The sequence below is a fragment of the Delphinapterus leucas genome, unplaced genomic scaffold, assembly GCF_059928025.1.
Source record: "Delphinapterus leucas isolate spDelLeu-1000000601 "Yukka" unplaced genomic scaffold, BTC_Dleu_Yukka2 spDelLeu_asBTCV2_sq25, whole genome shotgun sequence".
NCBI classification, from domain to species: domain Eukaryota; kingdom Metazoa; phylum Chordata; class Mammalia; order Artiodactyla; family Monodontidae; genus Delphinapterus; species Delphinapterus leucas.
In genome coordinates, this window is record NW_028322234.1 from 8,520,552 (window position 1) to 8,537,260 (window position 16,709).

A 16,709-nucleotide genomic window follows, 5' to 3' on the forward strand; every position below is an offset into this window, starting at 1 on the left:
TGGGTTCCCTGGCCTGAGGTCGTCACATGCAGCTTGCCAAAGTTATAAAAATGCGCTCACACCCCACACTCTGTAATTTCTGACAGGAAATAGTTTTTCTAGTTTTTGGCTGTCAAGAAGGCAAGAAATCTCTGACTGTGGCTCTTAGCTTTCATGCTGTCTATTGCACAGTTCCTGAGCGGTAGTGAGCGAGCACCTTTTGAAAGGAAGGACAGTAACAGTATGAGAGCCAGGTTGCAGGTCAGACCCTGGCTATGACCTGTGTGGTGCTGAATCCCGAGTGTGACCCAAGTCAGTATTTGTAATGATTTGGATTGAACTTCCTCATATCTGACACTATGAGAGGAAGGCATGCTGGTATTTTGCATATTATTGAAAAGGGAAAAATGGCATCGATCTCAAAACTCCCTTCAGTGCCTGAGGTGTCAAAATGTGAAGCTGCGAGACCACAGAAACATGGGGGCGCTTGCAAAACTAGGAAATATGCAGAGCTCTCTGGGTTCCGAGCTTGGCCTGCCCAAGTGCTGAATGTGTTGCAGAGGGGGGTTAGAACCTCACACAGTCCATGAGGAGGGTGCCAGGACCTTCCTTGGGGACCACCCAGCCCCCAGCGACCCCTTCTGTGGTGCAGAGACAGAGGCAAGGCTTCTTCAAATCACTGATGCTGCTTTATTTACCAAAGACGCTGGCCCAGGGCTGGTTCTGCCAGCCAGGCCTCAGACAGCCGTAGGGGGTGGGGTGGGGGTGTCCCAGCTCAGTCTTGGTGGGCAAGGCCATGTCAGCCTCACCGTGGGGGCAGTGTTCCCTCCTGGGGCCCTCGCGGGGCTCCTGCCCAGCGGCAGCAGAGTGGGCAGTAGGTGCCAGCACTGCCATCTCAGGAAGGCACTTTCAACTTTGGGGTCCCCAGGAAGAACTGCAGGACGCGGTCGACCAGGAGTGCCAAGCAGAAGTCCAGGAGTAGGACCTGGGCGATGACCAGCTTGAACTGTGGGACAGGGAGTGCTGGTGAGTCAGGTGCCTGCAGACAGGTCCAGGCCAAGTCCTGGGACCGCATCTACAGGGCCCCTCACCTCCACAGGGATGTCCACGAGTCCAAACTGGCTGTTGAACTCAGGTGAGGAACCAAGGAGCAGGCCCACGATGGCCAGGAGTGACACGGCTAGGCTCCACACCAGAGGCCGGTTCTCAGGCAGGCTCTCCATGAAGGGTGGGCCCTGTGGGGATAGGGAGATGGGCAGCTGTGTGTCGTGGCAGCCCAGAGGGTGGGCAGGGTGTGCGGGGGCAGGGGCTGGGCCTCACCTTGTAGTTAATGGCGAAGGTGGCCATCTGCATGGCCATGGCCATGATGTACACTGTGCTGTTGACTAGGCTTGGCTCAAATTCTTTGTACAGGTCCACAAATTGCTCCTGCCTTCAGGGACACATGGGGGTCAGGGCCCCCTCATGATTCCTGCTGCTCCCCGCGGAACCAGGACTCTGCCTGGTGGACTCTGCTGTCCTGGCCCTGGTCACCCCAGGCCAACGTCTGCATGTTTCTCCTGCCACCCCCCAACCGCAGGGATGCTGCCTCCTCTGGGAGCACCCTGTCCACCCCCAGGCTGGGAGTGCACTCACTTCTCAGGGCTCCGGGCCTGGGCCTCGCTGTACAGGTAGACGAGACTCATGAAGTGCACGCAGAACTGGAGCATGACAGTGAGGATGGTGTATAAGTTGAAGATGTTGGGCAGGGGCCGTTCTCGGGAGAGGGTCTTGAGGGGCTGCAGGGGCAGAGTGGGGGTCAGGGCCCAGGCTCACCCTGGGGTCACCCACCTACCCTGCTTCCTGGCAGGCCTTGTGCAGAAAGCGGTCGCCAAATTCTGGGGTTTACAGGTCAGCACTAGTCCCCAGAGCCCTGTCCACCCCCCATCCCCTCAGTCCAGATGCCACCCCCGCCTTGCTCAATGCCCAGCCACAGCGGTCTTAAGATCCACCCCGCCCCCGCTCTAGAATAAACTTAAAGCCCTCCCTGTTGCTCATGGGGCATGTATGATCAACCCAGACCACCTCCCACCCCCTCTGGCCACCAGGGCCTCCTTGCATCAGCCCATGACCATCTGTGGCCTTTGTGCCTAGTTCCTCGCTGGTTCTCTTGTTCTTTATGCGTTGGCCTCAATGTCAGCATTACACGGACCTCCCTGACCGACCCTGAGGCCATTCCCCACAGCCTGTGTGACCTACTTGGTGTTTTTCTCAGCACTGCATACTGAGTGCTCTTGATAATCGTTTTCCCATCTGTCTCAATGGTGTGGCCCACCTGAGACCCCAGCCTGTGGACAGTGCTGGGCCTGAGCGGCGGCACTCTGAAGAGCCTCAGTGGGCACCCGCCCTGCCCCCTGATCCCCATCTGTAACCTGGGGATGACAGTTCCCATCCCAAGGGCTGCTGTGAGGATAAAACAGACATGTGGTGGCACCTTTAATAGCCTGCCCTGGCTGGCCCAAGCTTCGCCAGCCATCAATCCGAGAAGCCTCCCGGCACCTCTGGGGCAAGAACCATGGCTCAGAGAAGCAGAGGGCACCCTTGGGCTGGGGCGGGAGCCCCTGCTTTGCTCAGCGTCCTGGCCCACCTTGGAGCGGGAGATGAAGAGGAAACAGCCAGCCAGGAGCAGCCCCTGCAATGTAGCCTGGAAGTCACTGAACTTGACACCCTCCAAGTATAGGACACTCTGGCTGTAGGCCAGGATGAGGGCATTGAGCGCCAAGATCTTGAACATCTGCAGTGTGGTCACCAGCGTGCAGCGGCCCTGCTTGATCACGTGGCAAACTGCGGGGGAAGGCAGGCGTGGGCGTGGGTGCCAGGCAGGATGGGCCTAGGGATGGGGTAGGGGAGGATCACGGCAGCAGGACTCACTGCACTGGATGGAAGAGAGTTTGGAGGTGAAGGGCGCAGCGATGCTGGCATCCCCCAGCTTCACGATGGGCATGCTCTCGTCCTCGAGGTCCCGAAGCACCTGACTCAGGCGGTCCTATGAGGCAGGTAGCAAGGGGTGAGACCTGACAACAAGGGGGTGCTGGTGCCCCCCTTCTGAGACTTACCCGCTGGGAGGCCAGCTGCTCCTCAGAGGGTGGGAGCCCCGACCTCTGCTTGGCTGCCCTGGAGGTGGCCCTAACTCCACTGTTGCTCAGGACGGGGCTGTCCCGGGGCCGTCGCCGCCGCTCGATGATCCGCTCAGGGGCATTGGCCAGGAGGGCCACACCTGGTGGGAGTGTGTGTCAGAAGCCAGAGGGAGCCTGCCACCCCGGCACAGAGCACTGAGTGTCTGTTCAACACAGCTAATCCCGGGGCCAAACCTCCCCACATTTTACCTGATCACTCACCCCAAGGAGCGCCTCAGAGAGCATCTATCTTACTTTCTACAAACTACTTAAGGACAACAAAAAAACAATACCCAAATAAAGTACATAACGCTATGTAGGTCAAAACTAACTGATTTCCAAAGAAGTTTATTGCCAAGAATCATAATGAGGTAAATGATGGGTCATAAACATCGTAGTTGATAAACCAAATGAATATTTGAAAAGCACTGAAACTAGGTTAAATTGGTCTTTAAACATCAACTTGACATCTATGTTCTGTTGACACAGATCCGAGGCTATAAACTCTCCCTGGCCTCTGGCCTTGGCCCTTGGAGCCCATACAGTGCCTGGGGGCCTGAGAAAACCAAGTCATGTCTGCCCCATGGAGCTGCCCTGGACCCTCACCAGAGGTTGCTGGCGGTCTCCGCCATACTTTTCCTCAGACACTTGTATCTCTTCCTGGCCTTGGAGCCCTTCAGATCCCCAACCCCACCAGTCCCTGCCCCGTCCCTTCACTACTGCTTCCTCACAGAATTTGCTCAGTGGCGCGTCCCTGATGGTAAGCTGGTGTTGGCAGAACAGCCCCCAACCCCAGGGGCTCACCCACATCAGCGTGCTTCAGGGCACCCACGTCGTTGGTGCCATCCCCACACATGAGGGTCACGTAGCCCAGCTCCTTCAGGCTGGTGATGACAAACTCCTGTTTGGGGAGAGACGGACTGAGTGAGGGCTGCGCGCCCTCCCGAGGGCCCCGCCTGCCCTCCGCCACCCCGTACCCACCTTCTGTTTGGGGGCCACTCGGGCGAACACTTGCACGTGTGGGATGAGGCGAAGCAGCAGCTGGGGGTCCTCGGCCTGCAGGTGGGCCAGGCCATCGCCCGTGAGGCACAGTGCATGATCCAGGGCCAGTGCCTTCGGGGAGCCCTGGGCCAGGGGCAGCATGATGCTGCCGTCGATGGAATGCCACTCACACGGTCGACCTGCAGGGCCAGTGCCAGGGTCAGGGATGGGGCTCAGCTGCTCAGGTGGACCCTCTCACTTGGACCCCATGTATGCAGTCCTAGTCTCTCCTCTCTGGAGCACCTTCTTGGCCCCCACCCCAGGTCCATACCAACCTGTACCCCAGACACTAGGCACCCCCCAGAGACCATGCACAGAAACCTCCGATACAAAGGATCTGAAAACACAGGGCCTAAGCTACTGGCCTGAGATCATGTGATGGGCCAGATTCAAACCCAGGCAGCCTGACCTCAGACGCACCCCCCCTCCCCTCAACCCTGGGGGCCCGCCTGAAACTCTGCTCTCCTAGGGCCAGGGCACCCCGAATCACTTCCTCAGGCCAGACACTGCTTGCTATCCACTTCCCCTTTCTAGCTGGTTGGTCTAGGTGTGGGTGCTGAGCACCGAGGACAGCTGAGGGCAGCCCACCAGCCTTCTCAGCACTGGACGGCTGGCCCTGAGCTGTCAGAGCTTGAAAGGAAAATAATCTCCACCTCGTTCCTGTTGCAGCTGTTCTGTTAGAGCAGCTTCACTTGCTCATCAACAGTCTTGGCAGCCACCTCTGGGCCACCTGCCTACGATCCCCAGGCTCTGGAAGAGCCCAGTGCCTGGGACTGGGACAGAGACCTGGGCTCAACAGCACAGACGGAGAGAAGGGCTGGGAGGTTCTGGAAGCCCTCTTGGCCGGGCCATACCAGCACCCTCCTCTGGCCTGCAGCCCAGTGACATCACTGGTGCATGTTGCTCCCAAGCCAGGCCCTGCACCAGGTGCTGTCCTACGGCATCTGACAGACTCCACCCCATGAGCCAGAGGTGCTGGGGCTAGATTCGTCCCTTGATTTTTCTGATTCACAGGCACCACTTGCAACCAATTTGGTTACTCAGGAGAGACCAGAGACCATGAGTTCTGGAATCAGGACATCTGAGTTCAAATCCTTAGTCACAGTGTTTCCCAATGATCCAGGTGGATGGATTCACTTCTCTGTCTCCTTGTCTACAGAGCAGGGGCCCCAACAGCTGACCTGGTTGGCTTCCTCCTATGTGGTGTGGGAATGGCAAGCCCTCCCATGTGGGGCAAAGAGTCTGATAAATGCAAACCAAGCCCTCGGCCCCAGGTTCTGGCCACACCAAACACGAACACCAGCAGTCCCGGTGCTCGAGGGGAGCACTTGCCACGCACAGGCAGCCAGCCAGGCCCAAGGTGGGTGGGAGGCTATGAAACGTGGGCTGGTGTGACAACAACCAACCGCCTTAAGATTGTAAGGTGTTGCTGGCCCCAGAGCCGGTGACCGCCTGCATGCTGCCGCACAGGTCGGGTGTGGAGCTCCCCGGCCAGACAGCCCAAGTGTGCTCACGGGGCAGGGCTGTGATCCGCAGGCCTGTGTCACGGGTACTGGATGACGCTGGGCGTGCTCACTCAGGCCTGGCACAGAGGTGAGCCACCGGGCGGGAGCTGTTCTTGGACTCAAGGTCCCCCTAGCCCACGACCACATGGGGCCTCACCTTTCTCCGTGGGAGGCTGCAGGATCAGCGTGTGAGCCTTTTCAATGAAGTGCAGCTCCTGAGCCACGTGGCAGGCAGTGAGCGGGTTGTCACCTGTGATCATGACCACCTGGGGAGAGGGCGGAGGCTCAGTGGAGCAGGGCTCAGGGCATCAGAACTCCAGCCTGGAGACCTGGGGGCCAAGTCCCTTCTGAGGACAGCCATAGAGGAAGCGCTTGGCCCCCTAATGGGGACTGGGCTTCCAAGAGCCTCAACCTGCCTCACCTGGTGGAGTTTTCTGCGAATGATATGTGTATGTGTGTCTTTCTGAGAACACCCATAGCCTTTATTTGCAACACAAACTAAGAGCCAGCCCTTGGTGTGGACCCTCTTGGCTTGGTAGATGCTCCAGGCAGGAGATTGGGGGTGGTATGACACAAGCTCTAGCCTTCTGGCTTAGAGCCTGGTGATGGCAAGATGGGCCTTGACTGCTGAGGCCAGGTGAGGACTAATCATGTCACTACCCTCTGACACTGCCAGGCTCGCCTCCCACACCCTAAACTGAGTCCTGAACTAGAATACACAAACCACCAAGACTGACAGAGAAAAGCCACTGGGACACACACAGCCTGTCTGGGTGTTGTCTCCACATCCTCCAACCCAGCCTCGGCTTTTTCCTAAGATGGGGCGGAGTGGGGGGAATAGCCCTCATCTCCCAGTGATGCTGGGGGCCTGAGAAAGTGATGTGAGAAGGATGGGCACAGATTGAGTCCCAGAGCATCCTCAGGCATGAGGGATAGCGTGAGCGTCCAAGCCATGGTGGAGCTCAACCAAAAGCCATGGAACCTTTGCTTCCAAGACCCAGATACCCACTGCTGAATGCCCCACTGAGGATGAAACTGTCCTCTACTGTCATATCCCCCTCTCTGTAAGGAGTAGCCAAGACTGCCCACCCATGGGGCCTGGTGGGGAGGGGTCCAGTGGCTGTACCCGATGGGAGGCGTTCTGGATCTCGCGGATCACGGCCTTGGAGTCAGCCTTGAGTGGGCAGGAGACCACAATGAAGCCGACGAACTTCAGGTTGCACTCCAGGGCCTCCCGCTTGAGCTCCCGGGCCTGTGGATGGACATGGCAGTGCTCGCATGACTTGTCTCTCCCCCTCCCCCATTTCCTAAGCTCTGACAACACGCTGGGTGGGGAGAGGTCAGAGAAGGCCCCATCCTTGCAGGAGGGACACTGGAGCGTCAGAAGGTGAGAGGTGTGGGGAGGGTGAGAGGCGCCCTGGTGGTAGAGGGGCTCAGCAGTGGCTGGGTGGCCCTGGCCCCCCAATGGTGCCTCTACCCGCTACCATGGACAACAGCGTGACACAAAGTCCCTGTATTTCATCTTCTAGGACAGGAAAGTTGGGACTCTCCTTTGATAACCACTGAGCTAGAGCTCATGCTCTATCTCGTATCAGAAACTAAAAGATCTCTGCCCTCATGGAGCTTGCCTTCTACTGGAGAAGACATGTAATAAAGAAAGTCACAGAAATCAGAGCACTGAGTACCACAAGAGAGATGAAGCCAGGGGAATGGGGCAGAGAGGGTCGTGGGGTGGCACAGAGCCAGGTGGCTCTGAAAGGTCTGTGACTAGGCTCAGGAACGGGCCTTGAACGAGGCTCTGAACAGAGATGTGACCTGGTGTGCATTCTGGAAGGATCTCATGGCCACTGGGTGCAAGCAGATGAAAGCCACTTGGATGAGGGCCAAGGTGGAAACTGGTAAAGGAGCAGCATTGGTACTGGAGGTGGGAGGAGAGCCTAGAGCCAATGGGGGGTGACCGAGGGCTGGGGATACCCCAAGATCATGCAGTGACCAGGTGGTTGGGCAAGGCAGGGGTGGACCTGGGCTGGAGATAGGGAACCCAAGGTGCCCCAGGGTGTTCCCCAAGGGGGTGTGAGAGAACCCGTGGATGTGAGGATAGGAGGTGAGACCTGGGTGTGCTCTCTAGGGAGCAGCCCTGGGTTCTGGGGTGGGATGGGGTCCGTGGGGAATGGGGCATGCAGGGGAGGAGAAGAAAGTGAGGACTGAGTGCCACCTGGGGTCTCCAAAGGTAGAGACCAGGGAGGAGGAAGATGAAATTGTGCCCATTTCACAGGCGAAATGGACCACAGGGGACAGAAGGTGATGTGGACAAGGGGCTGGTAGGTGGGGGGGCTTGGGCCCTTACCTGCTGGTGAGTGAGGTGCCCCAGCTCCTTATACCCCAGCGCCAGGACACGGGCTCCTTCCCGGGAAATCTCCGTGTGGATGTGGTGGTAGTCAGGTGGGCACTGGGCGAACTGCAGGGAACGCAGGGGGATGTCACCAACCGCCCCGCACCCCCCTCCCCACCCTGGGCCGGGGCTGGCTCACCATGGAGTGCAGGGTTTCAGGGGCCCCCTTCACAGCCGCGATGTAGCAGAGATCGGTGGAGCCAAGCTTCTCGTAGGAGGCGAGCACGGACATTCGCTTTAGGGCACTGGCAAAATGAAAGCGCTGGTGAATTTTCAGCCCCTGAGTTTTAATACTTCGGGGGAATACTTTCTCATCTGGAAACAAATAAGTACGAGTCCTGAGGGCCTTCGCTCCAAAGAGGCAGCCAAGCCCCCACCTGCCCCCTCCGTGCCCTTCCTCCCTCCATCCTCTTCCTCCCCCCCACCTCCAGACCCGGGGCCTACAGGAACTCCTGGCTCTGGGAGGGGTCCGAGCTGGGAGATCTGGGTATGGAGGACCCTGCCCCAGGTCAGAGGTGAGCCTGTGCCCACGCACCTGCCTGAGTTGAACACACAGGTGCCTGAGCGGCACACCCCGCCTGCCCGGGGACGTAAGAGCTGTGGTATGGCCGAGGCTCCAGCCCCTCACCTTTGGTCAGTGTCCAGTCTACGGCCGTCAGCATGGCTTTCTCAAGCGGGTCACCCACAAGGGTGCCGTCATCCAGCTGCATGAGGGAATGGCATGAGGCCAGAGCCCGGTGTGTTTCTATGGGGATGTTGGACACAGGGGTCACCTCCTTCCCATCTCTGCAAGGAGGAAGAATAGCTGGTTACCAGGGTGGAGGTGACTGGGTAGAGGAACCCCTTGGGAATTGCTGGTCACAGTGGGGGGGCCGCAGGGTGTTGTCTTGGTCCCTGCGACACCTGCACGCGTCTCATGAATGCCCCCAGAGGTCACATGGCTGCCTGGAGCCCAAGCTGAGCCCCCTGCCACTGTCACTCACACTGAAGAATGCTTGGGGGGCCCCCTAGAATGGACCTCTGTGGTAGGGCCTGTGACAGGCCCTCACTTCGAAGGCTTGGGCTGGGCAGCTGTCTGTCCCTTGAGCTCCCAGAACGCCCCCGGCTTGGCGCCTCGCGATCCAGACTCCCCACGCTCACCGGAGCCCGGCCACACCGCGCACCACCAGGCTGTCGCTGGTCAAGGTCCCTGTCTTGTCAAAGCAGCACACCTCCACCTTGCCGGCGAAGGGGATCCGGAAGGGCTCCGTGCAGTACATGTCTGGGTGGTGGGAGCCAGTGTCAGGGGTGCTGCCGGGCCCCAGCCCACTCGGCACCTTGTCCCTGCCCCAGAGACTCACAGAGCTTGGCCAGAGCAATGAGGGAAGTGTTGACGGCCAGAGACAGCTCAATGGGCAGCTCGGGGGGCACGACAGAAGTGAGGATCAGCGTGCATTCCAGAAATAGCTTGTAGCGGTTCCGGCTGGGGTCCTTGGTACCTGCGAAGACAGGGCCTGCCAGCCTGGGGGCCACAGGCGCGGGGTCCAGCAGATGGGGGGGGGCGGAGGGGAGTGGTCACGGTGCTTACCTTCGATCCATACGTAGGCGGCTGCCGCAATGGCAAAGACCAGGAGGAAGAGGATGAAGATGAAGGTCTCCAGGTTGTTCGCTGTCACCCTCTTGACCCCAAAGAGGATCGTGCGCAGCAGCTTGCCCTAGAGGGACGGAGGGACAGAGATCTTCCCTGGGAGGGTGGCGGCCTTTCCTGCCTAAAAGCACCAGGGCCAGGTTCTCTCTGCTGCTGGGGAGTGCCTGCCTGGGCTGACTGAGCGCCACAGCTGACAACACAGCTGTTCCAGGAACTGCACAGCTATGTGGGTGGCTGCAACTCAGCCAACAGCTACAGAGTTACGGAGACCAGTGACTGAAGACTCGGGGTCAGGGAAGGAAGTGGCTGAGATTGGGGCGGAGGGATGAATTTTCTGGAAGGAGATCTGACCATCGTCTCTACCAAGGAATCCTCACGCCACTTTAGTGAAAAGTTTATGGCCCAGACTGTGATTCCCAAGTGTGCGGGACCAAAATCAGTCTACTGTCTGTGAGGCAGAACCTCAGCCGGGGAAAGCAGGCCTAGTCTGGGGCTTGTCTCAGCACTCTGGCCCCCAGCCCAGTACCTGGTATCAGAGTGAGCCTATGGGGTGGATGTTCTGGGGTCTGAAAGAGTTGCCATCTCAGCTGTCCACCATACGCCCCAGGGACCACCCTCCTCAGAACTGGGCAAGGTGCCACACCTGGGATGTGTTGAATCCGGTCCTCAGGACGTAGGCCACACACCCACTGTCCACCGCTGGGGAGAAAAAGGACCAGCGTCATTCATGTCTGCTCATCTCGACTCTCTCAGAGCCAAGCAGACTTTGAGGGTTTGGGGGTGGCAGGGCTAGGACACCCCCAGACACCCCTGAGGCACCTACGCTTCAGGCCTGTGGTGGCTTTCTGGGGAGGGATGTGCTGCACCACCTTGGTGCCCCCGAAGATGACGTGGAGCCGGGAGTCGGCCTGGAGGTCCAGTACTCGGTTGGGGCTGAGGTCTTCGATGGGTTCCTGGGAACGACAGTAAAGTCAATGGCTAGTCCCACCTTGGCCTCCTTCTCCATCCCCAGGCTGGAGAGCCGGACCCTGGGGCTGGGAGGAACCTGCCTGACCCTCACAGGGCTCCCCATCCAAGCCGGTGCACCTCACAGGGCTGGGGGCTCCACCCTGTCTTTCCACCTTTGTGTGCAGCAGACTCCCTGTAACCCTGTACCCGGCCTCACCCCGGATTCACAGCTTCCCGGTTTCTCGCATCCCACCTAAGCCTGAGATCCCAGGGTGCCTGACACCCCACCGATGCTCCTGGCCTCTCATCTCCTTCCCTCTCATCAGCACCTGGCTCCCCTTAGTCCAGGGCACTGACCTGCCAGGAAACCCAGGGTCTCCATCCAGATGCTATGCCTCCTCCAGTCTCCTGGCCCAGCCACCAGCCCTTCCCTGGCCTGTGTCCTCCTCAATGGATGGGACAGTGACGCGCCTGAGGACCCCCCTCCCTCCACTCCTGACCCAGCACCTTCATCTGGGGCACCGACTCCCCAGTGAGCATGGCCTCATCCACGATGCAGCGGCCCCGCAACAGCAGCACGTCGCATGGCACCAGGTTCTCCTGTGGGGAGCGGCCTGCAGGGCAGGGGCAGGAGGGTTGGACAGAGCCTGAGGCCTGGGCTCCCACCGGGAAGGAGCAGAACTGGGCCTCACCGATTGAGACGATGTCCCCGGGAACAATCTCATTGCTGGCAACGGGCCTCCACTTTCGGCTCCGGTAGACCTGGGAGGGGGTGGGGTTCCGTCAGCTCTGGGGATGTGCCCATGCCTCGCCCACGCCAAGACCACAGGGACCCTCCTACCCACCCGTCACGCTACTGGCCATACCTGGATCATGTGGGGCTTGTTGCCCATCTTCCGGATCTCTGACATGTTCCGCATCTGCTGCTGCACCAGGGAGGCCTCGAAGGCCACCAGCATGGAGAGTGTGAAGACACTGTAGTACCAGTACTCGTCCAGACACCAGAGTCCCACGCAGAACACCTATGGGACACGGGCCTGTCTGTTCCTGGGAACGCAGGGAGAATGCCTCCGGAGGACTGGATGGCACACGAGGGCCGTTGTGCCCACAGGCTCTGACCACGAGGACAGGGAGAGGTTTTCACGTTTGGAGATGGACCGTGAAAGCCCGAAGGAACAGGGTGGGGAGAAGGACCAGAGCTGCTGCTTTACCTGGAACACAAAGAAGGGCGCGGTGGCTCTCTCCTTGAACAGCTCTGAGAAGTCAGGCACCACCATCTCGGCCCTGAAAGAGACCAGATGCCACGCCCTGTTCCTGGTGGGAAGCCCCAGGGGCCCCACCCCTGAACACCTCCACTTCTGAGCACGGACGGCCTCCCTGGGCAACTAGGGGCCCTGGTGAGCTTCCAGACATTGGGATGCTCAACTATGGCTCTCCTCGAGCATGTGGCACTGAAGCAGGTACGCTGACTGCCCCCAGCCCTCTGCTCTGCAGAGCCCAGATGAAGCTTCCGAATCAGCACTGGGCTCTTCAGGCAGCCGCCCCCCTGAGCGGGGCCGGTGCAAGACGAGAACCTATCATCTGGCTGGGTGACAAGGCAAGGGGAGAGGAATGGCTGACCGTGGGACGGAAGCCTTGAAGCTGCACAGAGGAGGCCCGGCAGCTAGGTGCTGTGGAGTCCCCTGGGGCCTGAAATACAGTGCCTGAGCCCCACCCCACTATGGAGAGGGGGAGCCTGAGCTGGGATGTTCCAAAGACTCCCTAAATAAAAGCCCTGGAATTTGAGAAGCAGGGCCGAAAAGTGTGCCCTACAGCACTCTGTGTGGTGGCCCTGTCTGGCCATGGAACCAGCCAGGTCCACTATGGCTGTCCTTGTTTTGCCCTGCAGAACTGGAGTGATATCCAGGACATGGGATTTTAGAAAAAGAAACTGCACAGTGGCTGCATTGCAATAAAAACTGAGCCCCACCCTGGACTGTGTAGGGTACCTTTGCGTAAGCGAGGACGGTGTGAAAGTGGACATCCCAGGCTGCCACCATGGCTGACCTGGCTTGGGTAGGGGAGGATCAGTAAATGTTTCCTATAAACCTTCCTACTAGATCGCTGGTTGCAGTAACGTATTTGCAATTTTTTGAAAAGCAACTAGGTCAAGAAATAATTTCCTAGAGATTCTGAGCGTTTTTGAGTCAAGGACAATTATCACCATGGCCAGGATGGGGGCTCTGAAGCCCAGCTCTGACCCCTCCCAGCTCCCGTCAACACTGGTGGTTTTGGTGAAGGTTAAAGGAGAAAGTGCTGACAGAGCATCTGCATTCCACCTGGTACAAACAAGAGCTATCCTGCTCACCACCATCTTTTTTTATCACCACTCATAAAGTACTGGGATATGTATAAGAAGGATGACAAGAATTTACATTTATAGAAAAAATTTAAAATAAAGAAGAGAACACAAGTTACAAACACAAGACAAGGATGAACAGCCCTGGGCCAGGCTCCAAGCTGTGGGCCCTCCAGGGGGTTCCTATCAGCAGGCAAGTTTGAGGGAGACTAGACTAGAACACGTTTCTCGGAGGGTGCCCGCCACGTCCACCTGGGACGTTTTGTTGAAAAGGTGGATTCCTCCAAACCACAGGGCATATACAAGTGGGGAAGGAGCCACTAGCTGGGATAGAGACCCGGGCTGGTAACCACAGGCAGAGGCCCAGTCCTGTCTCAGCAGGGGCGATGCTTGGGGACGCTGGGACTCACCTGTTGCTCCCAAACTTCTTCTCGGCTGCACGGATCTCCGAGTCCTCCTGGAACCCTCTGTTGCTCTGGTAGAATGAGAACAGGTTTCCCACAGGAAAGGCCACAGGGAGGAAACGCTTCTTCTCCAGAGCATCGTAGGAATACTTGATCTTCTGGAATTCGAAGGACAGCACCTCCTGGCCATCTTCGCCCTGTGGGAGGTGTGTCTGTGGCAAAGTCCCCTGATCTGGGAATGTCAGGGCCTGGGGATCCCATCCAAGCCCATGCTGGAGCAGGTGGTCCCTACCTCATCACGGTGCAGGGCTACGAGCTCAGTGGAGCCGTTGTTGGGAGTCGGCACCACCTTCACGAAGGTTGCTTTGCTGGGGTCAAACTCCTGTGAGAGGCAAAGTGCTGCCACTGAGCCCTTCTCAAGCCCCAGCTCCGCGGCTTCCACTGGGGAGGTCACGGGGGCCGCAGCTCTGTGGACATGCTCTGGAACATGCCACTGGGCTCTGGGTGCTGACTGGCCACTCCCCAGTCTGTCACTGGGACAAGGGACAGCACTTCACTGGGCCTCTGGTCCCGCCCATATTATAAAGCCAGGGTCATGAACAGCGCTCAGCGCACAGAGCTCTGCTGACAAAGGTGAACTCAAACAGGAAGAATGCTGTCCGGCATGAGGTACACTCTCAGTCCACATGAGCCAAGGCCTGTTACAGCCCACCTGGCCTGCTGCTCCCCCTCTGCCCCCCGTCCCCATTACTATTCTCGCTGTGTCCTCGAGTGACAAGGGATGATGAGGCTCATCCTTGCCTCAGCTAAGGGCACGTGCTGTTTTCTCTGCCTGGAATGCGTGGTCACACAGCTGGCTTCAGGCCTGCGCTCAAATGTCACCTTCTCAGGACGCTGCCCCTGGATGCTCCATCTAAAGATCCCTCACAAAATCCTTATCCTGGTTTTCTTTCTTTAACATCGACTGCTGAGTTCTATCTCCCCCACTAACACCATGAAGACAATGTGTTTTGTCTCTTTTGTTCTTTCTCCAGCACCTAAAACATGGAGGCACTGAATGGAACTGCATTGGCACTCCCTGAATCCTGTGAGCTGCATCCATCCCACCTCTGCTCCACCAGAACCTGTGTTGCCATGTTTTTTGGCTTTTTTTTTGGGGGGGGGGGGGGTTGGGGGACATGGCAGTGACCCTGAGAAACAAGGCCCTGCCTCTCCAGAAGTTCACAGGCCCCAAAGCAGGCAAAAATAACAACAAAAGACAAAACTATGAACTCAGGAAACGCTGTAGAAAAGTGCAAAGCACTACATGCGGCCAGCCACACGCCGGGTGCTTTGCAGAGTTCATCTGTTTCTTCTTACAATGGCACCCTGAGGTAGGTGTTACAGTTCTCACTTTACACAAGGGGAAACTGAAACCCAGAGAGAAGAAGCACCCCTGTCTGAGATCTCTGATGCAAACCCAGATCTGCCTGTCCTAACCCCACAGCTGCTTAGTTCTTCTTTCTTCTCCATCCCTGGAGAGAAAGTTAATAGTCACACTTTTTGGCTGCAGGCCAATAGGCAGCTGGAAGTTTGGGGGTGTTACCCCCCAACTTCCCTCCATTCTTTTGTCCCTCACTGGGGTCCTTCATTGTACTGACTTGAAGCCACCAACCCCAGAAGTTTGAGAAGTTTGAGTCTCTCCCCTGGGATAAGAGAGATTTCACTTTCTCAAAAGAGAAAGAGAATTCAGTCCACGCTTAGAGTCAAAGAGGGGTGAGGGAGGGTGGTGGTGTGGTTTCTCTTTCTCTTTCTGCGGCCCTGGGTGCTGTTCCTTTTTTCTCTTCTTTTAACAAACCTGTGTGGGATCAGAGGGGAGGCTGACCTCAGTGCCCATGGCTCCATAACCTGCTGGTGTCATCCGAGGCCGGCCCAGAGGGCAGTGGCATAGTCACTGATATCAACTGCTAACCCAGGGCAGCTCTCATTCATCCAGATCTCACGACTAAGGGTCACATGCACTACCTCGCTGTTGTATTCTGAGGGCATCATTACCATCACCTCATCATTACCTCTTTACCATCACCCTTGCAGACAAACATAAAGAGACTCCAAGCAGCTAAGTCACTTGCTCACAAACACCCACTGCTCCTCTTAAACGCTGCAATTAACTGCATTTCAAGCTCATTTTGGTCGTCATGGGGTGGACATGGGTGGCTCTGAGCACTGGCCATCAGGACTGATGCTCAGTTCTCAAAGCAAGCTCCACAGACAGGGAAACCCATCCCACAGGTCTAACCTCACACTACGAACAACAAGGTAGGAGACAGACAACAAAGAAGGTAGGACCGTTTCCAGGAGAAACAACCGAGTACTCGCTAGTATGGGAGCTAGTAAATGGTGACATATGCCGGTCCCTGCGCTAAACTTTTTACAGGTATTACCTTATCGAATCTAAATGACCACACCAGAGAGGAATTCCAAAGAAGGGAAGTAACCTACGCCAGGGTTACACAGCCAAGTCAGAAGCGGGGCCAGAATTTAGCTAGCGCAAAAGGGTGGAGAGCGCCTCTAGGGACCCGGCTCCAGCAGATGCGGAGGCCCCGGCTGGGATGGGGACGGACATAAACTCAGTAGCTGGGATCCGCGGTGAGGCCGGACCATGCCGAGGGTCGGTCTCGGGTGCGCACACTTACCGGGGTGCAGGTGAGCGCGCAGTGCGCGTGCACGGACCAATGCCCCGAGAGGACGGTGAGCGCGTGCGCGAGGCAGATGGTGGCGAGCACAAGCAGCGCGGCTTCGGGGATCTGCGTCCAGCTGCTGCCCCAGCCCCAGCAGCCGGCAGCCGCGGCACCCAGCCAGGCTGGGTAGAGCAGCCCCACGAACGGCAGCACCGTGAGGCGCCGCAGCAGCGCCAGCCTCCGGTACGGCCACACGGCCGCTACCAGCTCGTCGCCGCTCTCTATAAGCGCCGTCCCGGCGGCAAGGAGTGTGCGCGGCAGCGGCCTGGGCTTGGGCTGCCCGGCGGGCTGGGCCCCGCAAGGCCGAGCCCCGCAAGGAACCGCATTGCCCGCCGCCGCCGCCGCCGCCGCCATCTTTCCCAGCGCCGCTCTCGCTTCAGGGCAGAGGCTACGGCTCACTTCCGATGTTGTACTTCCGGTAAACCCTGGGCGCCGCCATGGCAGCCAGGAGTGAGAAAAGCCAGGGCAATGTAGGGGTCTGGGTCCGGAAGTGGCTACTCAGGGCACCGCCATGATAGTCTGTGGCCGGAAGGAGAGTCAGGGCGCCGCCATGACACAGAGGGCTTGAAAGGGCTAAGGCAGCCTGCCTGCTTTGCCACG

At 58.3% G+C, this 16,709-nt stretch overlaps 1 protein-coding gene across 4 annotated transcripts; it reads right to left on the bottom strand.

Annotated features, from left to right (window-relative positions):
* Window positions 1-655: 655 nt before the first annotated feature.
* On the bottom strand, window positions 656-16,478 carry ATP13A1 (ATPase 13A1). 4 transcript variants are annotated; one of them, XM_022558543.3, is made up of 26 exons: window positions 16,065-16,478; window positions 13,682-13,771; window positions 13,396-13,586; window positions 11,859-11,931; window positions 11,514-11,669; window positions 11,340-11,409; window positions 11,155-11,261; window positions 10,523-10,652; window positions 10,343-10,398; window positions 9,640-9,766; window positions 9,413-9,550; window positions 9,213-9,333; window positions 8,701-8,858; window positions 8,212-8,387; window positions 8,028-8,138; window positions 6,807-6,932; window positions 5,838-5,946; window positions 4,116-4,315; window positions 3,939-4,035; window positions 3,075-3,235; window positions 2,890-3,004; window positions 2,606-2,802; window positions 1,615-1,757; window positions 1,300-1,411; window positions 1,071-1,214; window positions 656-985 (listed from the first exon to the last, which is right to left on the bottom strand). In XM_022558543.3, the coding sequence occupies exons 1-26, from the start codon at window positions 16,461-16,463 to the stop codon at window positions 875-877; spliced, it is 3,618 nt and encodes a 1,205-aa protein (XP_022414251.1). In that variant the 5' UTR covers window positions 16,464-16,478; the 3' UTR covers window positions 656-874. The 4 variants fall into 4 exon arrangements, 3 of the variants coding, with proteins under 3 accessions (XP_022414251.1, XP_089761465.1, XP_089761464.1); XM_089905339.1 differs by having other exon boundaries at window positions 10,341-10,398; window positions 10,519-10,652; XM_089905338.1 differs by lacking the exon at window positions 13,682-13,771.
* Between the last annotated feature and the right edge of the window lie 231 nt (window positions 16,479-16,709).